At 41.9% G+C, this 27,798-nt stretch overlaps 3 protein-coding genes and 1 non-coding gene across 7 annotated transcripts; 3 read left to right on the top strand and 1 right to left on the bottom strand.

The window, feature by feature from the left end:
* Positions 1-8,902: 8,902 nt before the first annotated feature.
* LOC125533928 (cytochrome P450 99A2) lies at positions 8,903-11,641 on the top strand. The gene is made up of 2 exons (XM_048697253.2): positions 8,903-9,906; positions 10,917-11,641. Exons 1-2 carry the CDS (start codon positions 8,992-8,994, stop codon positions 11,547-11,549), a joined length of 1,548 nt encoding a protein of 515 aa, XP_048553210.1. The 5' UTR covers positions 8,903-8,991; the 3' UTR covers positions 11,550-11,641.
* Positions 11,642-13,581: 1,940 nt separating this feature from the next.
* Positions 13,582-13,684, top strand: LOC125542016 (U6 spliceosomal RNA). The gene has a single exon (XR_007297801.1). It is a non-coding gene; the product is annotated as a U6 spliceosomal RNA (small nuclear RNA).
* Positions 13,685-14,256: 572 nt separating this feature from the next.
* Positions 14,257-18,116, bottom strand: LOC125539544 (protein SHOU4). Its single transcript, XM_048703029.2, has 7 exons — positions 17,975-18,116; positions 17,680-17,825; positions 16,108-16,896; positions 15,876-15,966; positions 15,199-15,354; positions 14,822-15,033; positions 14,257-14,700 (listed from the first exon to the last, which is right to left on the bottom strand). Exons 3-7 carry the CDS (start codon positions 16,767-16,769, stop codon positions 14,508-14,510), a joined length of 1,314 nt encoding a protein of 437 aa, XP_048558986.2. The 5' UTR covers positions 16,770-16,896; positions 17,680-17,825; positions 17,975-18,116; the 3' UTR covers positions 14,257-14,507.
* A 4,654-nt stretch (positions 18,117-22,770) lies between these two features.
* LOC125539543 (uncharacterized) lies at positions 22,771-27,348 on the top strand. 4 transcript variants are annotated; one of them, XR_007296896.2, is made up of 5 exons: positions 22,811-22,880; positions 22,976-23,128; positions 24,242-24,459; positions 24,646-24,808; positions 25,954-27,348. XR_007296896.2 is itself a non-coding variant. In XM_087544805.1 (2 exons), exons 1-2 carry the CDS (start codon positions 22,771-22,773, stop codon positions 23,223-23,225), a joined length of 360 nt encoding a protein of 119 aa, XP_087400931.1. In that variant the 3' UTR covers positions 23,226-24,229. The 4 variants fall into 4 exon arrangements, 1 of the variants encoding a protein (XP_087400931.1); XR_007296898.2 differs by having other exon boundaries at positions 24,548-24,808; XR_007296897.2 differs by lacking the exon at positions 22,811-22,880 and having other exon boundaries at positions 22,989-23,128; positions 24,334-24,459.
* Positions 27,349-27,798: the final 450 nt, after the last annotated feature.

The following is a 27,798-nucleotide window of genomic DNA, read 5'->3' as shown; positions in this document are numbered from 1 at the left end:
TACTGGTGCAATTGCCTTGGCAAAGGAATCCAGATTTCACAAGAGAACCAAGCACATCAAGAGACGCTTCAATTCCATCCGGGATCTAGTCCAGGTGGGAGACATAGAGATTTGCAAGATACATACGGATCTGAATGTTGCAGACCCGTTGACTAAGCCTCTTCAACGAGCAAAACATGATCAGCATCAAGGCTCCATGGGTGTTAGAATCATTACTGTGTAATCTAGATTATTGACTCTAGTGCAAGTGGGAGACTGAAGGAAATATGCCCTAGAGGCAATAATAAAGTTATTATTTATTTCCTTATATCATGATAAATGTTTATTATTCATGCTAGAATTGTATTAACCAGAAACATAATACATGTGTGAATACATAGACAAACAGAGTGTCACTAGTATGCCTCTACTTGACTAGCTCGTTAATCAAAGATGGGTATGTTTCCTAACCATGAACAAAGAGTTGTTATTTGATTAACGGGATCACATCATTAGGTGAATGATCTGATTGACATGACCCATTCCATTAGCTTAGCACCCGATCGTTTAGTATGTTGCTATTGCTGTCTTCATGACTTATACATGTTTCTATGACTATGAGATTATGCAACTCCCGTTTGCCGGAGGAACACTTTGTGTGCTACCAAACGTCACAACGTAAATGGGTGATTATAAAGGTACTCTACAGGTGTCTCCAAAGGTACATGTTGGGTTGGCATATTTCGAGATTAGGATTTGTCACTCCGATTGTCGGAGAGGTATCTCTGGGCCCTCTCGGTAATGCACATCACATAAGCCTTGCAAGCATTGTAACTAATGAGTTAGTTGCGAGATGATGTATTACGGAACGAGTAAAGAGACTTGCCGGTAACGAGATTGAACTAGGTATTGAGATACCGACGATCGAATCTCGGGCAAGTAACATACCGATGACAAAGGGAACAACGTATGTTGTTATGCGGTCTGACCGATAAAGATCTTCGTAGAATATGTAGGAGCCAATATGAGCATCCAGGTTGTGCTATTGGTTATTGACCGGAGACATGTCTCGGTCATGTCTACATTGTTCTCGAACCCGTAGGGTCCGCACGCTTAAGGTTTCGATGACAGTTATATTATGAGTTTATGAGTTTTGATGTGCCGAAGTTAGTTCGGAGTCCCGGATGTGATCACGGACATGACGAGGAGTCTCGAAATGGTCAAGACATAAAGATTGATATATTGGACGGCTATATTCGGACACCGGAAGTGTTCCGGGTGATGTCGGAGAAAACCGGAGAGCCGGAGGGTTACCGGAACCCTCCCGGGAGAAGTAATGGGCCATATGGGCCTTAGTGGAGAGAGAGGGGGGCAGCCAAAGGTGGGCCGCGCGCCTCCTCCCCCTGGTCCGAATTGGACTACGAGAGGGGGGGCGCCCCCTCTTTCCCTCTCCCTCCCCACTTCTTCCCCCTCCTAGTAGGAGTCCTACTCCTACTAGGAGGACTCCTCCTTGGCGCGCCTATAGGGCCGGCCGGCCTCCTCCCCTTGCTCCTTTATATACGGGGGCAGGGGGCACCCCTAGACACACAAGTTGATCCATGTGATCATATTCTTAGCCGTGTGCGGTGCCCCCTTCCACCATAGTCCTCGATAATATTGTAGCGGTGCTTAGGCGAAGCCCTGCGACGGTAGTGCATCAAGATCGTCACCACGCCGTCGTGCTGACGGAACTCTTCCCCGACACTTTGCTGGATCGGAGTCTGGGGATCGTCATCGAGCTAAACGTGTGCTAGAACTCGGAGGTGCCGTAGTTTTGGTGCTTGATCGGTCGGGCCGTGGAGACGTACGACTACATCAACCAAACGCTTCCGTTGTCGATCTACAAGGGTACGTAGATCACACTCTCCCCTCTTGTTGCTAAGCATCACCATGATCTTGCGTGTGCGTAGGAATTTTTTTGAAATTACTACGAAACCCAACAGGATCTATTAAGGGCTGACGAGCCCAACAATACGACCAACGGTGTACACAATGGTGTAAAATCCTACTCAATACTTATCATATTTTTCATTATGTTGCTTTGTAGCTAGGTTCATTTACTTGATATTTTTAATTACAAATTTATGGGGTAAATTCATATTGTCTTCCAGGCAGTTTCATCCGAAGGGAACACTTCTCTACAACCACAAGGTTCTCATTCAAACGCCACACAAGGCTAAACAGAGAACTACCAGCAGAGGTTTCTCCTATAGGATCCCTAGCATATGACCTCGTTCCATAAATTCATAATTAAAATACCAAGTGAAGCACAAAACTACATCATTTCCACAACATAATTTACATATGTCTTTCTGTTTCGGGAGGCCCCGAAGGGGATTACACAAGCTAAAGGAAATTACCTTCTAACTATCTTCGAAAGCTTACAATACACTGAATATTGTGGATCTGATTACAGGATGAGGAACTACTACTACTGAGCAATGAGCTTGCTAGCTGAGTCACAGCTCTCTGCCTGGTTCTTCTCCGTCTGGTGTCTCTCCTCCTTGGCAGATGTCTCCTTTTATAGCCGCAAGAGAGGCCTTCGGGAGCCTTCGTTTCTTTATTTATATGTAGTAGGATGTATGCGTGTCCTTCTAGGGTATGGATAAGAGCGAGAGATAGTTCCCCAACAAGCTTTAATCTTTAGGCTCATTGTTTTTTTACGTGGGCATTGTCTCTCGGTGAATAATTGGCTCACCTCTGCGTATCATCTTCGCTCTTCAGCCATGCAATTATTCATGTGATTAGCCTTCAGATAGATAGCTTCTTCTGCCTTTAAGAATCCTTGTGCCAGTGCCTGCGTGCATATATGTCAAAGTTGCTTTACTATTCATCATAATTTATTTATTTATTTTACATTATAATTTTTTTACAAGGGTCTTCCCTGCCCATATATTTGATATTTCCATATCAATATTTGGTAATATTCCATTTTATAATATTCTAGATTCTATCAATATTCGGGTCGGGTACAGGTCCTCCACGCCTGAATAATTGATAGCAATATCAATATATGGAATTGGGGTTTATTCACGTGTCTGCCCATGCCTGCTATGTCCATATGATCGTCATCTAACAGAAGGAAATCATATTTTCGATCGCATTCATTCTTTATTTCTTAAAAAAATCATCTATTTCTTGTCTTAATTCTCTTAATATTTCTTCCTTTAATTCTTTCTTTATTATTTTTGAAAATTCTTCAAATCTTTTATCCATTTCTTGATTGATGTAGTTGCTGTCTAAAGGGTCAAGTCCCTTTAGAAGGCATTCTTGATATGTTTGATATTTTGGAGACTCTTCCTTCTTTATATTCTTCGAACTTGATGCCTCCCCCTTTATAGGAGTTAGTGAAGCAGGTACGTCTCTTCTCTTTTGGATATAGTCTTTAGCTTTTGGGTCAACATAATAATTTTCTCCTAATACCTTTCTTGCCGAAAACAAGGCTTGATTTATACTACCATATTTTTTGAATGTTAGATCTTCTCCTCTTCTTTTTGTGTATATCTTCTCAATCATAATGTCTTCCCATGTCAAATATATGCCTAGTTTATTTCCATCAAACAAAATATATAATATTTCTCCTTTTGGTATTTTAATCCTTTCTGACTTTAGCAAATTTCTGTTCATTTGGTTAAAACATTCTGCTAGGATATTGAGAATTGATAACATATATCCTTTTTCCTCTCTCTTAACGGTATATTGGTACAAGAAATTATCCAATATGCACCGTTGAATTTCGTCAACCTTGATATGGGCCTTTGGCTTGAAATTGAATGTATTTGGCTTAAATATTTTCATCCTATTTTCTTCTCCAAAGAAGTAGCATTCATCTCTGGTGGGGAATATTCCGTTCTTCATTAATGCAAATTTGATGCACGAGAAAATATGCCAGGTAAGGTATTATCCTTTCCCTTAATATGCTCAAAAATAACTTTATAACCATTCCCATCTATGGTGTCTACTACTATATGTCAGATTGTGAATGCAATAAATGCATGCAGGTTATATCTAGGATACAGTGTGAATAGATTGTGAAGCCACATGTCGATATCACAATAAAATTAATAGTAACAAAAGCTCAAGCAGAAGATGGGTCTTATTTGAAGACACCATAGCTGGGAATGGTTATAAAGTTGAGCATATTAAGGGAAATGATAATACCTTACCGGACATATTTTCTCAAGCATCAAATTTGCAGAAATGAAGAAAGGATTATTCCCCACCAGGGATGAATGCTACTTCTTTGGAGAAGAAAATAGGCCGAAAATATTTCAGCCAAATACATTCAATTTCAAGCCAAAGGCCCATATCAAGCTTGACGAAATTCAACGGTGCATATTGGATAATTTCTGGTACCAATATACCGTCAAGACAGAGGAAAAATGATATATGTTATCAATTGTCAATAGTCTGGCAGAATATTTTAACCAAATGAATAGAAATTTGCCAAAGCCAGAAAGGATTGAAATACCAAAAGGAGAAACATTATATATTTTGTTTGAAGGAAATAAACTAGGCATATATTTGACATGGGAAGACATTATGATTGAGAAGATAGACATAAAAAGAAGAGGAGAAGATCTAACATTTAAAAAATATGATAGTATAAATGAAGCCTTATTTTGGGCAAGAAAGGTATTAGGAGAAAATTATTATATTGACCCAAAAGCTAAAGACTATATCCAAAATAGAAGAGACATACCTGCTTCACCAAATCCTACAAAGGGGGAGGCATCAAGCTCGAAGGATATAAAGAAGGAAGAGTCTCCAAAATATCAAACATATCAAAAATGCCTTCTAGAGGGGCTTGAGCCTTTAGACAGTGAATACATAGATCGAGAGATGGATAAAAGATTTGAGGAATTTTCAAAAATAATAAAGAAAGAATTAAAGGAAGAAATATTAAAAGAATTAAGACAAGAAATAGATGGATTTATTTTTACGAAATAAAGAATGAATGCGATCAAAAATATGATTTTCATTTGTTAGATGACGATCATATGGACATAGCAAGGCATGGGCAGCCGCCTGAACAAAGCCCAATTCCATATATTGATATTGCTATCAATTATTCGGGCGCGGAGGACCTATACCCGACCCGAATATTGATAGAATATAGAATATTACCTAATATTGATATGGAAATATCAAATATATGGGCACGGAAGACCCTGTAACAAAATATTAAAATATAAAATAAATAAATAATGACGAATAGTAAGGAGCTTCGACATATATGTACGCATGCACCGGCACAAGGATTCTTAAAGGCAGAAGAAGCTATCTATCTGAAGGCTAATCGCATGAAGAATTGCATAGCTGAAGAGCGAAGATGATACGCAGAGGCCAGCCAATTATCCACCGAGAGACAATGCCCACGTGAAAAAAGCAATAATATTATTCATGAATATTGAAACTTGTCGGGCACTATCTCTCACTCTTATCCATACCCTAGAAGAACACACATGCATCCTACTACATATAAAATAAAGAATCAAAGTCTCCCGAAGGCCTCTCCTGCGGCTATAAAAGAAGACGTCTGCCAAGGAGGAGAGACACCAGACGGAGAAGAACCTGCCACTGATAGAGCAGAGAGCTATGACTCAGCTAGCAAGCTCGTTGCTCAGTAGTAGTAGTTCCTCATCCTGTAATAAGAGCCACAATATTCAGTGCATTGTAAGCTCACGAAGGTAGTTAGAAGGTGATTTCCTTTAGCTTGTGTTATCCCTTCGGGGACCTCCCGAAAGGGAAAGCAATATGTAAATTATGTTGTGAATATGATATAGTTTCATGTTTCACTTGGTATTTTTATTTATGAATTTGTGGGACGAGTTCTTATGGTAGGGATCCTATAGAAGAAACATTTGCCGGTAGTTCTCTGTTTAGCCTTGTGTGGCGTTTGAATGAGAACCTTATGGCCGTAGAGAAGTATTCCCTTTGAGTGGAACTGCCTAGGAAGACTGAAGGAATTTACCCCATAAAATTGAAATTAAAAATATCAAGTAAACGAATCTAGCTACATCTGAAACAACATAATGAAAAATATGGTGAGCATTGAGTAGGATTTTACACCACTACGCACACCGTCGGTCGTATTGTTGGCCTCGCCAGCCCTTAATAGATCCTGCATTAAAGAAATAACCAGGTTAGAACATGCAAAATTAAATATTGTTGTGAATAGTGAAATACTATTCCAAATAGTGTATTAAATAGTAAACTATTGTGAATAGTACCATACCTATCGGTGGAGGGATAGGGGAGCACCGACTTGGGGAGGGGAACTCCCTTTGGTGCACCGACCAAGGAGAGGAATCCCCCTCCAACTCCAAATCTGTCCCCAAAGCTTGTCCTACAAGCTAGAGGGCGCCCCACTCTTATTGGGCCCATATGGCCCATTAATTGTCCCCTATGTGGCCTTTAGCTAATTCTATTAGCCCATAGCCCCTAAATAAATCCTAGGGAGCTCCCGGTAATTACAAGAATCCTCTCATATTTATATTAAGTCCTCAAAAATTATTTTTGCCTATATAACATTGCCCAATATTTTCCTAGATCCTTTTGGTAACCCCAAAACACTTTCGATTTCTCTCAAAACTATTTCTTCCATTACCAAAACTATTACGGTAATATTTTCTCATGTTCCTAAATCCTATATCACTCAACAGATCATAATCCCTTAAGCATGTGACCCTGTAGGTTCGGTGAAATATATATATCAACAAAACATCCTTTCATTCAATGATCAACAACAGAACTGTGAACATCCATGTTGACCCCTATACTCACACAAATGATATTCGAGTGAACCTTTGGTTATCACATACTATTCCTTTTGCTTCACGATACATTACAAAACCTGAGGTGATATATATCGGTATCCCCGTGAGTCATTCACATGCTCACTATACTGGTCTCCTCATTACTGATTTTTTTTCTTCTTTCTCGTTGTTGTGTTCCGGCATACCTGTGAGCAATACTTCACTTGTGTCTAGATAGACGAAGATGGATTCCATCACACCAAGAGGGCCCTAAGAATATCTATCCATCATTGGAGGATCAAATGCCACTCCTGAGCTATCTTGCCCCTTGTCATACTTTCCGATGAACCTTAAGTTGCTGTTATGATTACCCTGTAACGGATAATGTTGGAACAACACCAAAGTGCATCATCTGGTATAAAGTGACTTGATACTTTCATGGTCTAAGGAACTGAGCATACTTCAACTCTCCGTGTTATAGACTATAGACTTGCGATGATAACATCTCAAAGTATAACAAACAAGTTGGGTCAATTCAATATGATTGTCCTTCTATCTCCATACTCTCAAAGTTGCCGGCATCCTTGTTACGCTTAACTCGTAGCAGTGATCAGGAAAACATAACCATCATGGAACACTTGATCTAGTCCTAGAGGCAAGACTAGGAATCAGGTTTTATCGTTTATTACTCTACACGTGCTTATGAGTTTTTCTCTGAATGACATATTCAAGAATCATAACAGTTATAACATAGAATATAAAAATCTAATTATAAACATGGAAATAAGTAATACAATCATTATTGGTTCTAGGGCATATTTCCAACACGTCTAAAGACACAATATTTCTATGATGTTTGAACGATCTTTATTGCGTTTAATTTTAAAATGTTATTACCCTGTCTGATGAGTGATATTCCTTTATCAAATGTTTTTGTTATCCTTTTTCCTTTCTTTGTTAGAGCTACGTTCAATTATTTAAGCAACCTTCTTTTACAAGCAAACCTCTCCTTTGGGAATACCCTAACAGTATTTTATGTTGTCCAGACAAACTCAGCTCCTGAATACCACACTGAGAACGAAAGTGATATGACACGATATGTGCACGCACGAACTGCAGACCACATGATTTGAAGCCATACAAGTTGATAGAATGAGGCAATCCAGTGGATATGTCACCCGCCGTCTGTTCATCATGCATGAATCCGTCGTGTGCATAGCAGTGCTCCACTGAGAAAGAAAGGGAAGACAAGGGCCTAGGTTTTTATGTTGGGATGATGGCATCTAAGTTCATGCAAGCTACAAAATCTGCATGGAAAAATTTCATGTGTGGTGTACCATGTCACTTAGGGATGCAAGTGGCGCGGGTTGGTGGATAATGGCACAACAAATTTAGCGTTAATTTGTAGCATTGATGAGCTAATTGATAGTTTCGCGGGGTGAAGCGGGATGCCGCTTGCACCTCTATATGAGTAAAAAACCCGTGTTGAAAGATACCACTAAAAACACAATTTTCACAGTAAAGAAACACCATCTTGTGCAAAATATTACCATGACACGCTAATAGAATAGTATGGAAAGGTGTCTGCCTAATGGATGATGGATGCAAATCTAGACCAAACAATGCAATGCTTACTTTTTCGTACTTACCATTGCTTACTCAATGATAATACTTATAATCCCGTGATGGTTCGGAGACAAGGAGCGATTTTTTACCCCAAGTACAACAATAATGAAGATGCACCCAAGATTTCTGAATTTGTATGGGAATTTTAAAAAACATCAAGGAATAAGTATTTAGTTTTGTCTTTGCTCTCTATATGTAATGCTAAATTACAGCCTTTTTGAATATTGTGAATTCCAATATTATTAGGATATCTTTGCATTATCTTTTTATACACGTGAATTTTTACATTATTTATAATATTAGTCGAGATGACCATATATCTCACAAAAAACCCCAAAAAACCTTGAAAGAAGGAACTATCATGAAAGTTGGGATCCATTATTTATGCCCATGGTCACATCCTCTCATTTGGGAGGAGAGGTGGCATGGTGCTGTGCGTGGTTGGGGTGGACGGGATGGGGCGTGGCTCGTGGGACAGCAAGATCGTTCCCTATAAAAATGAACCATGATCAATTGAACATCTCTTGTGTTGACCACATCCAAGCAACAAGCAACCGTTCTTGCTTGCTGCTCAGCGCAATCAAATTCCATGGAGCTAAGCGCGGCCACCCTCCTCTCCCTCTCCCTCGTCTCACTGATCGTTCTCTTTTCCTTGCTTGGCCGCAAACCAACACCAAGTTCAAGGAAGAGGCAGCCTCCCGGCCCACGGCGTCTCCCCTTCATCGGAAGCCTCCTCCACCTCCTGACGGAGACGCCGCAGGTCGCTCTCCGGGACCTGGCCAGGAAGCACGGCCCGGTGATGTACCTGCGGCTGGGCCAGGTCGACACCGTCGTGATCTCCTCGCCGGCGGCGGCTGAGGAGGTGCTCCGGGACGACAACCTCAACTTCGCGTCGCGGCCGAGCCTTCTGTCCACGGAGATCGTGTGCTACGGAAACACTGACATCGCCTTCGCGCCATACGGCGCCTACTGGAGGACGCTGCGAAGGCTCTGCGTGGCGGAGCTCCTGAGCGCACGGAAGGTGAGGCAGTTCGCGCACATCAGGGACAGCGAGGCCCTGTCCCTCGTCAGTAAGATCCGCGCCGCCGCCGCCGGCGGAAGCGGCGAACCGTTCAATATCGGGAAGCTGCTCGTGTCCTGCGCGAACACGATCACCGCAAAGGCGACGTTCGGCGACGGGTGCGACGCCGAGCTCCAAGAGCGGTTCTTGTCTGCGATCCGGGTCGTGCTCGACACCAGCGGCGGGTTCTGCATCGGGGACCTCTTCCCGTCCCTGCGGTTCGTGGACGTCGTCACTGGGCTGCAACGCCGGCTCCGGCGGGCGCGCGGGCAGCTCGACGACGTCTTTGACAGGATCATCGCTGGGTGCGAGGCGCGGCGACAGGAAAAGAAGACCGCAGCAACGACCGGAGACGATGATCTTCTGAGCGTCATGCTTAGGATCAAAGAGGAGGGGCAGCTTGAGTTCCCCATTGGCACTACAAACATCAAGGCAATCATAGTGGTAAGAGCATCTCTAGAAGACCCTTTAAACTGCGAAATTGAAAACGCAATTTTCAGTTCGCAGAAACCGTGTTTTAAGGGTTGGTTTTAGCAGCGGCCAAACAGACCCCTCAAAATTAAACTGTAAAACTAAATATTCACTTATATTCTTTTCCCACGTCTTCTTCTTCCTCTCGCCTATGTTCATGGTCAGCTAGCTTGCTCCCACAAAATTAACGGACAGCACACGATGCGGCCAAATACGGAGCCACCGGCGACGAAATACAAAACGCACGAAGCGGCCAATCCAAGAGCTAGCTAGCTCCTCCGTCGGGCTAGCCAGAGCTAGCTAGCTCAGCTCAAATCGATCCAGGAGCTAGCTAGCTCCTCCCTCGCCGTAGTGAGAGATGCGGCCGGAGGACCGGGGCGGCGCGAACGATGGACACGGATGGGCTGCCGGCGTTCAGGGAAGGGCGGGGCGGCATCCGGGGCGACGTGGACGGCGGACGCGGAAGTTTCCATGGTGCTTTCTTCCGATACAAGGCACCGTTGAACCGGATGCGAAAACTGTGTTTTTACAGATCGGAAGGAGTTTTTTACCGCATCCCTTAGAAAAATTTAAAGGTCGAAGGTGTATAAGAGATCTGTTTGGGCTACTTTTTCCGTCCAAAACTAAAAACTGGCGACTATTTTATAGTTCGGTGGGATAGAAGGGGTCTGCCAAGATATGCTCTTGTTGAAAGGCTGGCCTGCTGTGCCAATTGTTTCTCAAAGAGTTAGAACTATCACCGAGAAATGTGTGCGTGCAATATCCAAAATTAGGTGAATCTGAGTGAAAAAATATTTTGGGTAAGTTAATTTTCCAGGCCATTAAAATTCTTCTTTCTTCTTCCTTCACCTTTCTTCTTTTCCCAACCGTTCGTCCTCTCACAAGATCAAATTATACAAATTGCAAACTGAGTCAACTTACATGTACCTATTTTGCTAATGTTGATACCATTAGTTGAATTAACTATCATGGTTTCCCAATAGGACTTGTTCACGGCAGGGACGGAAACAACATCGTCAACGGTCGAGTGGATCATGTCGGAGCTCATGAGAAACCCAATGGTGATGGCCAAGACACAAGCAGAGGTGCGACAAACATTGGACAACAAGGTTCCAGAAGATCATGAGGGCCACATGGACAAGCTGGAATACACAAAGATGGTGATCAAGGAGGGCATGCGGCTGCACCCGGTGGTACCGCTTCTGCTCCCCCGTGTCTGCCGAGAGACCTGCAACATTGGTGGATTCGAGGTCTCGAAGGGCTCGAGGATAATGGTTAACGCATGGGCGATAGCAAGGAGCCCTGAGAATTGGAATGACGCGAACGAGTTCAGGCCAGAGAGGTTCGAGGACAACACAGTGGACTACAACGGCACACAGTTCATATACATACCTTTCGGGAGCGGGAGGAGGATGTGCCCTGGCGGTGCCTTTGGGCTAGTTGTGTTGGAGATTCTCCTTGCACGGCTTCTGTACTACTTTGACTGGAGCTTCCCAGACGGAATTAAGCCGGATGAGCTTGATATGGACATGATCGTCGGCTCTACAACAAGGAGAAGGAACCAACTTCACCTAGTAGCGACGCCGTATAATGTTCCAACGGAAAATCGAGGTTGATCAACATGTAATTGATGCTTGTGATGATGGATTAACTTTGGCAATTGTGCTCATGTGCGATTAAGGCCTTGTTAATTGCATATATGTCTTGATTTGTGAGATTAATATGGGTAAAACTCCCCACTCAACTTGCACGATGCGTGAACTTTAGTCACCCAACCATGAAAATGCCCACCTAACCAACTAAACTTTGTAAACATGAACCGTATGGTTCAGAACACGCCATCCTAGTGAGAAATCGGAACGTTGTCATGTTTATCCCACATATCGATGTCCTATTAGTGAGCATGGATCCTCCTAGTTTCTCCTCCATGACCACATCAACAAAAAGGGCATGTGTGGCTTGTTCTGAACCATATTGGTGTTCATCACCAAGTCAAGTGGATTTTTTGCGGGGGTAAAAGGAGTATATTACTCAAGAGCAGACAAGTTCATCCCTACACAGACTAGGGATGTTATCAGGACCGCAACGGATCCATACCACAGTTCGATCCTCCGTCCTTTCGAAGTTTGCTAACGTGTGACTTACATTATTCTGCTCTCTAGAGATATGAGTAACACGACACTCCCTTAGACCCATGAGACGCTTCACCTCAGAAATTACCATGGCGTACTGAGACCGATCTTGGCCTCGGGCATTGATCATCTGTACTGCTTGCAGACTGTCACTCTCGACGATGATCGGCAGCTCCATCCATTGGTGAGCAAGGGCTAGGCCTTCCATGCAACCGGCGAGCTCCGCGCGCAAGGTGTTCGGACACGACCACAAGGACCTACATGCAGAGAAGAGAATGGCCCCATCATGGCCACGTAACACCATACCTGAACCTGCACTCCCGTCCTCATGTGAGTATGAGCCAAGTCGAGTGGATTTAACAAGCAATTTTAGAGTTCGATATGTTAGCGCATCATGCAAGTTGAGTGACCACGAGTAACACAAAAGCAATATTAACTACTACCTCCATTCACAAATATAAGATATTTTAGATATTTTAATATGGATTATAGATAGATTGAAATGAATGATCAAACCAATTAAAGCGTGTCTATGTACATCCGATTTAGTAAAAGTTTAAAACATCTTATGTTTATGAACGGAGGAGTAATAGTGATAAGAAAGGGAAGTCTACTTTCAAAAGCTTAGGCTCCAAAATGTCTACTACTAGAGTGAAAACTAGTCGACCGTCGATGGATCAGAAATAGTGTTTCCCCGTGAATAGCATAGGTTTGTAACTAGTAGTATATATGTCAATAGTTACACCTTCGGGGATATTTTTCTTTACATTTTCCAAACAGTTTGTAAATACAGGACTATAATACTAATTTTGCTCATGAAACATCCGGGTTGACGATTAAGAACCAATTATTGTTAGTACTCCAATATGGAGCTTGGTACTCGTGATGTGGGGCCAAGATTTATGAATATTTTTTGCTCTTGTTTTGGAGGAGGAGCTACAACGACATATAGGGTTTGGTGGGACATTCCAGGACTGTCCTCTAGTATGACACTGCTGTCAAGATTTTCTTTGATTTCCTACAAAGGGAGATAAGGTAATTTTATGTTTTCAAATGTCTTGATTGCGCTAGACAGCACGATCAACACTATTACTCTATGCACCCCAGGAGCCTGCAAAAGCAGATTGGGCCATCCATCCCAATCATGCATCACAAACATGTGAACACGTAAGAGCATGAGCAATGTAAATTGTTGTTCCAGATTTTGCGGCGACTTCTCGAAATCCAGGACCAGGTCCTTCATCCTTGATGTCACACTGGACAAGTCGCCCGGCTGCTGTACAATTCGTGGGCACTGCCCACCTCATGCAGACCGGTTGCTGAGATGCTGAATGACAATGAACTTGGCCAAAATCGGGCCAGGGTGCCGGGTATGGCCGGAATCTAGCTAGGCAATGACCTGAACATTGAAGGAGCGAAGTTGATCGATGCACTACGGTTCCAAGTATAGTTAGCACTCATTCATTATTTATTTGCTCACAGGGCCATCAGATAAGTTGCACTAGGAGCTAGAATTGTCCCTTCGGGTACATGCGATAAAACTGGAATGATACAGGGAAGATTAGCATCGCCCCTTCTCAAGGATGACACGCACAAATTAAGTAATGGTCCATTAAAAAAAATCGCATGCCGGTCCATGCCTTCTTTCGCTGGCCTCATCTTCTCATACAACAAGGCCCTTCTGCTGCGACCCTGAAATGACACAGTTTTATGCCATATAGATCCTTGTACTTTTATTTGCCCCATCTCATCTTTATGACTAAGTCCTAATAGAGCACCACTTGAAATTTTGTCCTTTTATTTTCTCAAATGGCGCGTCTTGCTTGGCTGCACTCTTCATTGCTTCGTACAGTAGACCTTTATGTCCTCACCGCCTTCTGGTTTTGGTAGTTAGACCTCCAAATCTCAATCTCAACTAAAGTAATTGAATCTGTGTGTCATATAAATTTCTCTTCCAGTGACACACAATGTCAAGATTTATTCGTACATGTTCTTTTGATTGAATTAGGTGCATCAAAAACGATAATCACCTCAACTCCTCGAGTAGAAAGCCAAAAAAACATGTTGTTTTCTACTGCAAATCACTAAATCAGCCCATGTCCTAATTAAGCAAGTTACTACAGATTACCACAGCTAGTGTGATGTTTTGGACAGAGATGGAAAACGAAAGATGTTTAGCAGCAGTGCAAGAAAACCATCCTAAATAATACGTATATATTAGACCCAAGGGAACAAGTCTTCAAACAACCCAAATGCCACCATATTACACACGTATTAAGAGCTCATAACCAAAAATGAGCAAAAGAGGACGTAATACATTGAGAAAGGGGTATACAGTGAAAACACAGATTACCCAGCCATACTCAATCTTTAGTACTCCCTCCAATCCACATTACGTGTCTGAGATTTGCTAGATACGGATGTATCTAGACACTCAGCTTGCTATACTGGTATGACATCCATGTCTGAAGTATCTTCACATCTCAAGACTAGTCCGTCAAGGTTCGATGGGAATAGGCACTTCCCCCACAGGCAACCAGATGAGACAGGCTCCGATGGAGGTACTATCATCAACATGCTCCCGCTCTTTTGAACAACCCCCATCACACTCACAGTGCTTCCTTCCTTGATGTATCTGCCGGTATGGGATTGAGTAAATAACAGTGATTCACTAATATCTTTTGGCACACATCTTCAGAAAAGAGTTAAATATTTCTATGTGATACAGGTGGAAAGCAACATAAAGAAAATAATACCCTTCTTTTAGGCGCATTTTCCGACCATCACTTGAGAGGTTCCTTTCTCGTAGCCATCTTAGAAATTCAGGAGACATGTCCTTGTTCTCAGGATTGATGTCAATTACTACCGGTTCATCGACATATGGTGTCACCCGTGCACCACTTCCTGTTCTCACCAATGCTCGAAGTCCAGATTGAAAATCGGAAATGTAGAAATCTACCGCAAAGCGCTGCAATAGTTACACAGGTGAAATGTCAAAGCCAGTTAGGAAGAAAGTAATATAATTGGAATATTAACATTTTTAAAAGACATCTTTATACTGGGAAGTAATTCATTGTATCAATTTATTTTAAACACCATTTTTCTAGGTACTTACAGAAAAAATAAAACTCACCTCTGCTGTCTGTAATCCCCAGGTAAACCGGCGATGCTTGGGGTTTGCAATTTTTGAATCCCAACCCCTATACTCATACAGCCTAGTTGAAGTGTACACACATCTCGGAATCCTTTGAAATGAGGACTGCAGTGGGAAATTTCCACACGTAACAACCTGCGATGTTTGGCATACTGATCATTACTGTAAATGGTAAGTAACTAATTAATAATGTAACAAGTTTTCTCAGAACAGAAAATAATATGTTGTCAACCTGTAGATTAACATATGCAATCTCCAAAAAACTGAAAAGGATTTTATGCTACATGTGGAACGAAGTGATTATAAGAATCCAATTATAACTACCATGCAAATTCTACCATGAATAATAAACCGACATACAGAAATTTGGTGATATATTGATGTATTATGTGCTTGTATACAGGTCCAAAGCACATGCGGCAGAAAGGAACATGAAAGGTAAGTAACTTGAATCTGATGGTACATGTATTCATAAACCAAAACAAGAATCGTGTAACAGTAATACTCAACTATGTTCAGCTTAGTCTCATTAGCGCACATTGCAACAGAACGATCATAGGCTCAATGGAACAGGATGAATACTGACACTAAACAGAAATTTATCAGAGTGAAGATAACAACAATAAATCCAACAAGAACAGCAGCATTTCACATACCCCTGTAACCTTCACATACTCTCCACCTTTTGCAGTTCTGAGATCAGTATCAGGATAGCTATTGACAAACCCGAGCACGCCTCTCCTGCCACTGAAAACATTCCAACACACAAGTGCGGAAACAGAACCAATCATTGCCACAACAACAACTATCAGCACAACCGCATTGTAAACAACAACAAGAATGAAGAGACCTATTGCAAACCCCATCAGCAAGAGTGTGATCACTTACCAGAGTACCAACTTCGAAATGCTTCCCTTAACTGAGAAACTACTTTCGGTGGTGAGAGTAGTAACAGCCTGGTTGTGAGCAAGCGATGTAGCCTGCACCTTCATTGATGCAGCAGAATCAAGAGATCCAGATACTTTTCTTCTTGGAGCACCAGACGAATTCAGTGGCCCGGAAGAATGAGGGCCAGATGTGATAAGCCCAGTTGTAGGAAGCACTGGAGGTAGAGGGCCAGAATTCTGGCGAGCCATTGGGGTCACACCTCCAGACTGGGGACCGGTTGACCACTTTGCTTGTTCTCGATGCTTATTGAATGGTCCAGAGTTAGATTTTGCTCTTGCTGATCCTCCAGCACCAGGAAGTGAAGATGAAAGAGAACCAGAGTAGTTTGACCGGTCACCAGCATTAGAGACAGGTCCAGAGTTGGAAGCAGCACCCCCAAATAAAGTATTACTCGAAGGCGCATTGCCCAGAGGACCAGATTTTCTGGACTTGTCAGCATGGAGGTCAAACATCTTCCCAAACTCTCCAGATTTCTTCAAGTCACCATGAGTGTACGGCATCAAATTGGAGCTAATGGTTGGGGCTTTCTCCTTAGGTTGCTCAGGTCGGCCAGATACATACAGGCCATTGCTCAGCTGATGTGATGGAAATCTAGAACCCATGTTTGAACCACCAGAATCAATTATGTATTATTTTCAACCAGCTCTAGTGTAATCAATTGAGGTCAATTTGAGGCTTGATGTGCACAACCATCCTTCTCATAGTACAACCTACACCTTGCATCAGCTCCTGAAAAAGGAGATGATAAATATATATTATAAAAACGATGGGTGTGAGGTACATTTTCGCATTATGTGACCAAGTGATAATCACGTTAGAACAAATACAATGCAAATAAAGAAAACTCAATGATGGCGTGAACCACAATAATACTGATCAAGAATATCGACAGGATTTAAAATGAGTGGCACAATAGTACACCACAGTGGTTTAACTATAGTAGAACATGAGCTAATTACAAAATTGATGCATGGGAACACAATAAAAAACATACTAGAGCAAGAAACCAACTCTTCAAAGAAAATGTAGTTTATCTATCATACAATTGTTTTTCCACTTTGAAGTTTATCATGGAGACCAAATAGAGTTGTTTTGCAAAAAAAAATAACTTTGAAAAAAGTAGTAGTAGTTCTCTTTCGTCATGTAATTGTTTTTTCTTTAGAAAATCGTCGCTGGTAATGACAGTTGATTAGATGGCACTAACCCAGTGGCGGAGGATAATCAAAGCGGAGGGGGGGTCAGTTATTAGATATTAAAACACACAATATGCATCGAAAAAAACCATCTCTTTTATCATCCACAACAAAACGATCCAGCTGAAGCTCCAACCCACATCTCTCTTATTATCAACCACAATAATACTGATCAAGTTTGTAAGTCTGTAATGTGGCCAAGTCTAGGTATCAACTAACGCATCAAAGTCTGCACTGTAACTCGTCAATTTTGAGTGATGAATTATTTTCAGATACTTATAACTCATCGATTAGAAAGGCCGGCAGTCTAAGCAATAACCTGTAACCAGGGCGCAGGCGTCGGCGGCGTGCAGTACGGCGTGGGTGTGCGGTTCTGATCGAAGAGACGGAGAGGAGCAGGTCCAGTTCGTCAGCCGCGGGTGCACGGGCTGCCGCCGCCCGGCGTCGGTGGCGTGCGGCTCCAACCTAGAAAAGGGGAATTGAGGAGGAGGTCAGAGGAACCGACGAGTGCGTGGTGGTTGGTCGCTCAAATCAGGTCGGCAGACGGCAGCAGGTCGCCATGTCCATGGGGAATTGGAGATGGAGGCTGAAGGAGTCGAGGCACGGGGAATTACGGGGACGGAGGCCGGACGCGATCAATTTGGAGGAAACGGCAGGATCGGCGGCGGCGGCGCAGCCGGGCGTTACGTCCACTGCAGTGGCTGCGGCTGCAGAAGGAGGAGGAGGAGGTTGGGGGTGGCCGAGAGAGAAGATGGGCCAAGGCCTAGGTGGAAGAGAAGAGAAAGAAAGGAGGATGGGCTGCAACCCGTAGATAGGGACAGATGCTGGGCCGCAGAATTCGGCCCAGTTCAGCTGGGAACGTTTTTCCTCCAAAAAAACAAAAGTGCAGAAATGTTTTAAAAAGAAAGTGCAGAAATTGGATTTTTTTTCCTATGAATGTTGTTTTTAAAATTTCTATATTGGCATATTCGGAATAATCCCTCTGCTCCATAATGCAGTGTCTATATTCTTTTTGAAAAGTCAACCTTTACAAAATTTGATCAAGTTTTTAGAAAAATTATTTACATCTAGAATAAGAAATACATATCATTAAACACATCATGACACATAATTTCATCTCTACTTCTCCCTCCGATCCAAATGTATCCATCGCTATCACGGATCATACATCTAGAATAAGAAAAACAAAAATGCACCGCTTCCGCCTGTGACAACCTACACTTGATCCCTTGACAAATCCATCGCTATCACGGACCATAAATCCCCAGGCTCATTGCTGCTCCTCAGGATGATATGCCCTATCAATGTTGATATTGAGTAAGTCACCTTCAGGTCATTTCCAATGCACATAAATGTCTTTCTCTTTCCTCATACTTCCTCCGTCCTAAAATTCTTGTTGTAAATTTGTCTAGATACGGATGTATTCTTGTCTTAGATGTCTAGATATTGATGTATCTAATACTAAAACGTGACATTTATCTAGATACGGATGTATCTAATACTAAAACATAACTTGATATATCTGTATCTAGACAAGTGTAAGACAAAAAATTTGGGATGGAGGGAGTACTAGTTTTTGTACTCAATTGTAGAGTTTTCGTCGCCCACCTGGTTGCCTACATGCCGACACTCTATCAACAGGCTAGCTTTCCCTTTATTTATTTTGTTTCTCCGATTCCACCAGTTCCACAACATGCAACACACCTTCACCTATTGCTCTACCCTTGTTTTCTACTACACAATTTTATTTTTGTACACTTTGTTGTGCCTTTAAGAGCAGAGTTTTGTAAGAAAAACAAATTTTCCTCAAATAAATGGCCTAAGATATATCAATCCGTGGAGATATAGGATTAAAATGGTCTCTCTTAAATAAACCTGAAATCAAATACAAGTGGTCTCTAATGTCTCCAGTTAACCTAATACAATTGTCAAATGTATAGGTGCACTAGTTCGACGAAGATATGATAATATATGCGTAATATGGATGGTAGAAGTAGCCTTTTGTAATCTGGGTAAATACGAACAAGATAACAAGTACCAAGAGTAAATAAAATGGTGTTTCAATGCTTGGAAACAAGTCCTAGGTTCATACTTTCACTAGTCTCAGTTCTCAACATCATTAACATAGTTAAACAACATGATATGCGCTCAAAAAGTGCGGTAAAAAATCACTTCAAAGTTTCTATTTTTATCGGAAAAAGTAGGATGAAATCACCTAGGTGCACTTAATAGCAATCCATCGTCTTCCAAATCTTAATCTATTGAACCATCTCAATGGCTCACGGATAGTCCCAAAAATTGTACTATGACAAAACCATATTATATTATCATTCAACCTTTTATGCATAGAATACCCCAATGTCACCACAGGTATCCCCAAGTTATACTAGACATGCATCATGTAATTCCAAACCCAAAATATTCAATCCAACATAAAGGATTTTCAAAGATCAAGGCATCCACCACAAAAAGAATAGAGGGAGAAACATCATAAGATCCAACTTTATTAACAAGCCCATTATACAATCAAGATCGAAAACTTTTAAGAACATGGGGGAGAGAGAGAGATTGAACACATAGCTACTAATACATACCCTTGGCACCAAGGATGAACTACTCACACATCACCATGAGGAGAGAGAGAGAGTTGTTGGTGTCACGGAGTTGCGTCTCATCCGGTCCACCGGGACTAGTTGGAGGCACATGTGTCGACGCCTCATGTGGTGGAGGTGTAGATCCAGACTACGTGGCTGATGCCGGGCTAGGAGTGAAAAGAGACGCCTTCTACTCCTCCTACCGTGGTGGGTACACTGTGATGTGGTCAGATGATAGTGGCTTGGACATGAATGCTGGGGCGGTGGTCCCGGGTGGAGGTCCGCATGGTTGGCTCTCTGGCGGGAACCATCGCCGGCGGTGGTGACTCTCCTCTTGGTCGTGTGAGCGATGGGACGGGTAGCGGCGGGTGGCTCGGGCATTCTCTCTGTCTTGTCACTGGCAGTGCTCCAAACCGCATATGGGGATCTGTCCTCACCAAGCTCGTCATGGGAATCTCGTAGTGGCATGGGTGAGCTGCTGAGCGAAAGCTCTGCGCCTTGGCGCCGACGACGGTGACACTTGCGGGTGCCGCTATCTTCTCGAAGATGTCTTCGTGGTTCTTCTCTTTGTGTCTGGGCTCCGGGTGAAGACCTTTGTTCGTTGATGACTCAACAGCGGCGAAGCTTTGCGCCGTTCTCCCTCATGAGAGTGTTGTTGTGGAGCTTAGGTGTGCTAGGGCGTAGTTTGGTGTTGTGTTCAGGTCTTCTTTTTTTCTCTTTCGGTTGCATAGAGTTCTGCGTATGCCGGTTATCTTGAGATCGGCTTCGTAAGAGGGCCACCTCTCCACCTTGTATTGCTCGGCCATGTATCTTGTTTGGTTGTGGCTTTATATATAAATATAAGCGGGGCGAAAACTTGTTTAGAGTAATCTTCATGCGTCGTGTCGCCTTCTTCATCCATAAAAGAGGTAGGAACATGTGCCCTACTATTGTCATATCCATGCTGACCTTTTCAGTGGCCACATACATGCAGAGCATTTCCACTGTGGCCTTAGCGATCATATCTCCTGTTTCACGACTCTTGCTGCAAATAAGAACATGTATGATCCGTAAAGACACCATAACAGTCAGGACACACTCGATTTTGAAGCTACTATAACAATGCTAAAAATAAATAGTGAAACCGATAGAAATCGATAATTTTGGTGTTTTTAATTTTTGGACAATTATCAGAGGAACACCGACGATCAATAGGAAGGAAAGTAACAATATACATAGCAATGCCTAGCAGTTAGGGGAGTAATGCATAGGAAATAAGTACATGTCCTATGTAGAATGCAAGCTAGAAAAAAAATTCAATAGTGTAGATCATATTAAGGGACTAAAAACTGCAATTCATGCATGATAAATGTATATTATGAATCAAAACAAAAGTGCAAATTCAGAAATACGTTCACTTGCATTTGACTGACTGTTCCACCTGAATTCGATCAAACTTTGTTGACCAAAACAGAGCATATTATCTTCATCGACTTTATGTCCACAAAGTGCTGGAAAAGATGCAAGAAGGATGACTTGCTCATAAGTCAATCAATTTCTGAAATTCTCAAGTGGCGTGGATACAACCAGCTGACTTCATTGATATGAATTTGATTTTCCAAAAAAGTGACTAAGCAATGCTATTAAATACCACCATCCATCTTACTGCTGATGTTACAAATTGTAAGACTCATTTCCCTGTTAATCACAAACCATGCCAGGCTATCTTCATCGACATGCTCATAAGTTCTCATGTGGTTAAAGGGAGAATGAAAAATAACTCACATAGTCATCCAATGTTTTTTTTCTACTGTGTCCTTGGAAATGAAAATCCACTCAGTGGTTAAAGGGAGAAATTTCCAGTAGTTGAATTTGTGCTCTACTGACTTATGCTTGGCTGCCTGCAGAGCCTGTTTAGTATACAACAGAGTATTTAGTTATGAATGAGGTTGTAACTTTACCATATGTAGAGTCAAATTTATTCAAGCTCCAATGTTAGTTTCATAATCACGCTAGGCTTAATTTTTATCTTGCGGACGTTCGCGGACGCCTACATGCCTACTTGCTTACAATGGAGAACTGGTCCATACATGGTGTCAGGTGCATGTCACTATTATTTGCGGCAAAAAGACATGAAAACTTAGTAGAAGCATGCAACTTGCACACATAGTAACCACTTATACTAGTACAAATCAAGCAATATAAGCGTACAGGGTCTGGTGCATTGACCCCACAATAGTTGCTTAAACCTAAATTAACTACATTGTGCTACCTTTATATGAAACTGTTTGAGCTGGCTGAGTTATGCAAATCTCCAATTAGTTAGCTTGTGTGACAGTGTGACTGATAACAAAGAACAATGTATGTTAAAAAAATCAAAGAATAATGCATCTACTTGGGCACCAGTGGGAAACTAACGCTCGCTAAACAGTTGAGTCCATTTCACTTTGTGTTACAACATGGTAAAGACATATGGTATTATACAAGCTTTTGAGATTTACACTAGGAATTTCAGAAAATCTTAAGGAACCAAGTCCATCATTCTGACAGTTCTGATGCCCAGCACGTTTATTGAACATATAAAAGATGAGCAAGTGCGGCCAACTAGCGGCACTAGCCACGTCTCCTTTTATTCGCGCGTCCTCTCCTCTCCCTTTCCCCTCGCTCACTTCCTCCTCTGTCACCCGCAGAACCCTAGCCGCCTTCTCCCGCAGAATCTCAGCCGTCTCCTCTCCCTCTCCACCCAGCCGCCCCCTCCTCGACGGCCTCCGCCTTCTCCCTCTCGCCCAGAGCAGGGCGGCCGGTGCCCCCCCCCCAGCACCTCCCCGGGAAGCAGCATGTTCTCGTGGTGCGATGGTGCTGCTGGGAAGAAGGAAGAGGTCAGCCGCGTCCCTGGGGTGCCGGTGGAGCCGCCCCTCCGCGAGATCCGGCCGCGGAGAGAGCCATGGTGACCCAGCCCTTCTCCTCCCGCGTCGCTTTCTTTATCACCAAGCTCGCGTTGGTGCTCTTGTTGACTTCTTCCTCCTCCTCGGTGCTCAACAGGTTAGGCGAGGCTGCTGGTGGGGCGAAGAAGCAGGGGAGGCAGGCTACAAGGACGGGAAGCAGCAGGTTGTCGTGGTGCGGTGCTGCTGCTGGGAAGAAGGAGGAGGTCAGCCGCGTCCCTGTGGTGCCGGTGGAGCTGCTCCTCTCAAGCAGGTGCACACACTCTTGTCATCTTCCTAATTTCCCTCCTCCTTCCAATGTATTTGTTTGTGCAGATTTTGTTTCTGTACGCCTACAAGGTGTTCGATGAAAGTCTTAGTAGGCTGGAGGGAAGGAGTGCTCTATGTAACCATGTGATTTCATTCTTCCAAAAACCGCCTAACAGTGTTTGATGAATGTCCTAGAAGTCTAGAGGAGAGGAGTGATCTATGTATGTGATATCATTCTTAAAAAAACCAGTTCCAGTCAATTATAACAAGATGATTTTGTGATTAATAAGAATCCATGAGGTAAATAAAAGTGTAAAGAACAAAAAAACTATCCGATCAAAACATTAGTTCCAGTCAATCATAGCAAGAATCCGTGTGGTAGATATTTGCTTCTATCTTGTGGGGTTCTCGACCCATAAACTAGCATTTGGTACCTTGATTTCCTTCCCTGCTCGATAGGACTGTAGGAGACATGAAATTGTATATATTTTGTTTCATCACCAGGATATTTTTGGGTTCGCTTATGTTCTATTTGATCTTTTCCAAACACGGATAAGAAAAGACAACTGAAACATATGTTCACTAAAATGCATGCCTTTCTTTTCCATGAACCAATCAATTTTTAATAAGAGTTGCATGAGAGAAAAAAGAGAGCATGAACCATATATTTTCCTTTTGATCTTTGATGGCAAACTGAAAATCCTTGCGTATAATTTGTTGGGAGTCTCGTTAGCCTATGATGTGATGTGGCTGCCGTTGGAAATTTATTCTGTCTATCCCGAGGATACTATATTAAGCTTGAAATTAATCCTTTAGAGTATTGTTCATGTTTTGTAGTTTCTTTCTTTAGGTGGCATCCTCTTGGAACTGTTACGCATCAAACTGAAAAATCTGGTCCAAAATTATGTGGTGTATAGTTTCTCAAAAACTTGTTTGAATTTATCTAATGTTAGTAGCAACGATCTTGATATGATGCTTGAAAGTAAATTAGTTCGAGTTATCTATTTTATGTTCTATGCTTTGTAGACAAAAATACAGATGCTCAATGCTATATATAATCATGTGGTATAAATAAGATAATTAAGCTATATATTTTTGTTCTTCAACCTCCTTTCAGTTTCAGATGGCCAACCATTAACTGTTAGAGATGAGAAGTACCTAATGTAAGACCAAAGGTGGGGTTCTGATGGTTTTGCTGGATGGCTGCAGCTAATCGAGTGGTGTGAGACCCCTCTTGTGTCCCCAAGACATTGGTCCATGCTTCTTATTTTTGGATGCGTGCCTCTGACAAGCAGAATTCTTGTTTCTGCAGCTACGCACAGCAAGATTTTACACGTAAGATGTTTGCTTACATTCCCACCTTCAGTGCCTTGTACAACTGCTACTTTTCATCTCACTTTTTCCTGCAATGTGTCATGTTCAGAGTTGTCAATGTCGACCTCACTTGATATCTTTTGGTTTTGTCACGAGAAGATCAAGATCTTTGATAAGATAGTAATGACACTTTGTTCTGCAATCTAGGAATGAATGAAACTTCAAGACCCTGTTGAACATGCACTCAATTTAGCCACAAAGAAACATAAGAACAATTGTGTTGGGCAATCTCACCCACAGGAGGAAAATCTCACAGTTTGGATGAGGATCTATAGTCCAAAGGTTGGTCAGGTCCTGATGGATTGAGAAGGTGAATAAATCTATTCTTGTGATTGGTTTCTTTGTGCTTTTGTTTCAATTGATTTAAGAGGTGAGAAACCTTGAGATTTCTGAATGTTTTTCCCAGTATGGTTGATCTTGGTTTTGGACAGACTCATGTTTGATAAGCCTTGTGTTTTGTGTGTTCTGGCCAAGGAGTGGAGAGGTTTAGGGACCATTATACTTATCTTCATGCAACTAACTGTATGTTTATATTTGTTAGCTATAGAAGTCTTCGTACTCTTTGGCCGTTTAGTTAGTTCTAAAGACAGATGGTGAATTGATTTTGCAACTACAGTGGTTAGAAAATGATTTTTTGTAATTGTTGACCGTTTAGTTAGAAATGTGTCAACAATCTGTGATGTATAAAGATTGCACTGATCATTAGAGTCTATATTTTTGGGTTAAAAAAGAGTCTCGGGTTTGATCTTCAGTTTGATACAAATTTTGCAGCTTTGCAGCCCATGACATGCTTGAATTTTGGTACACGTAAGATATTAGATTATCCATTTTTATTATTTTTATACACTATCTTCTTTGCTTTCACTTACCAAGTACCTTCCTTACGGAACCTTTGCTCTCAACCTGTATTAATTTACTTTACCCTTACAACCTAAGTATCTTTGCTTTCAACCTGCATTATTATTACTATCTCCAATGCAAGATAAACATATATCTTTGCTTTCACTTACTGGGTACCTTCCTTACAGTACCTTTGCTCTCAACCAGTATTAATTTAAAATTGAAGGAGATTGAGTAGGAGTGCCTTTTTTATATAAAATGGATTCAACAACCAACTTTAGCCAAGAACAAACCATCAACAAGGAAGTGTAACCTGGGATAGGTGTGCAGAAATCCTTGAGAAAAGACACAAATCACACTGAAATGCTACTTTTCAGGGATTTATTATGGTTCGTCAAATTTTCACTACAAAACTAAAAATGGTTATGGATAGAGGAAGTTGATTTTCGCATTTCACTTCACTATACAATTTAAATTTTTTGTTGAAAGAAGAGTGAGTTCAGCCATGAACATGCATGATTATATAATTACATGCTTGCACCTCAACGACAATCGACGTCTGCTGGACCTATGAGTTTTTTTGGTCTGATGAGTTCGTTCCCGTTTGTTTTGCAGGTTCTATGATATCGTGCTTTCTTCCATCTCTGTTCTATTCATCAAGCTTTTCTCATTTCAAAAGGAGAATCCCTGCAGGGCAGCCACACATGACCCCGCTCCCCAGTTTATTCGTTCATGGCACATCAGCTCTTTCACCCACTTGACCCAGCGATAAAACAAAGGGTTCAGTTCACCCAGCCATGTCCAAAGTAGCCTCACTCCCTTGTATTCCCTTGCAGGACTTGATCCGCTGTCACTCTCCGACTTATTATCATTCAAGATGGAGGTTTTACTTTCCAGCTTCAGCAATTTGTTAGATTTGGTAATTGAGGTCATGAGTGCAAAAGTAATACAGGCATGCCAAACAAATCTGAGCCATTCATGTCATCCTGCTCCTCATTCATTTCATTCAAAAATTAAATCAGAAAAAATGTGGATGTTATTGTGGCATCAATACGGCTTCATTCCGCTTGATCCGGCATGGCAGATGTCAATCTTCATCATGAATGCCTATATGTATTTATTAATATCTTTTATTGTTTGTGTTTAGTGAATAAAAACTGCAGTAGATTCCCACCTCTTATTATGGACGCACAAGTGCTTCACAATGTTTCCGTTGCTGATATCTTTGCCCTGTCTGTCTAGGTTAAATGTCAGTGCTTCACAATGCGCTTTTTACTTTGCACGATCTAACAATGCATGCCAGCCTTCTGATAATTATACAATAGTATGCAGCGATGCTACTAAGGCATGCTGAATGCGGAGTTTTATTTCATTTATGTTAGTACCCATGCGAATATTGAATTGTTTTACTTCGATGGTTTAACACATGTCATAATATAGTTGGTAGTTAGGAGATGGCATTAATCTTTTTGTTTCTTTAGCAAATACTCCCTCCGTTTCAAAATAGATGACTCAGTTTAGTACAAAGTTAATACAAAGTTGGGTCGTCTATTTTGAAACGGAGGGAGTAGTTCTCATGTTACAAGGTGCGTGGACAAACAGATGCAAGGGGCATTGTTTCACACAACACCCACACCAATGACCACTGGACGAGTGAAGCAAAAGGACTTGTGAACAACATGAAAAAGTTTCAGCCATCTTTTGATTACACGGAAATATGCCTTTGATGCATCCGTGTTATTATTCAGTGACCGATTGTGTTTAGCAACTTCAGTGTGTATACTCTTCAGTATGTAGCATCAAGTTAGTGCTAGATACATTCATTTGAGGAACAAACTTGGGACAAACTTTTTCGGACGGAGGGAGTATATGATGTAATTGACCACTATCACTAAGAAGTGCTCCTGGACACAATGCTCTATATTATCATGTCTTTAGTGCATTTTATTGTGCCACCTGCGTATATAGCTACTTGAATCTTCTAATTGCAAACTCAAACATTTGCATTTTGTTCTTTGTTTCAGTTGGGCTTTTACGTCAATTTTATCAGTTTCATACATTGTAAATGAGAAAAAAAATATTTTTATATAGATCCACGACGCTTCGCAAAAGAGCATACATCAACATCATCTACTACCAAAAAAACAAAGTAATCTCTAGTTCTTGCTTCAAATTTGTCTTGCGCGCCAAATGGCGGGACAGGTCATCTAGTATTTATTAAGGAGCACATTGTCACTCACTGCTAGGAGGGAATCGGAACTATGAATATTGATCAGAGGAACTACGAGAGAGCTGAAGATAACTGCCCTCTGGCTCTCACTGATATGGGCTACGTAGTGAGATGCAGCCCACGTGAGTTCAGCAACGGTCTCGAGCTCGGCTTTTAGGCCCGCATGATCGGGCTTTGTCGGGTGGTCGACGTGCAAGCCCAACGGCTGGGGAGAGCAACGCAGCAGTTCT

Source organism: Triticum urartu, chromosome 2A (assembly GCF_056163025.1).
Source record: "Triticum urartu cultivar PI428250 chromosome 2A, HENAU_Tu73, whole genome shotgun sequence".
Lineage (NCBI taxonomy): Eukaryota > Viridiplantae > Streptophyta > Magnoliopsida > Poales > Poaceae > Triticum > Triticum urartu.
This window is presented reverse-complemented; position numbering and strand designations above follow the sequence as displayed.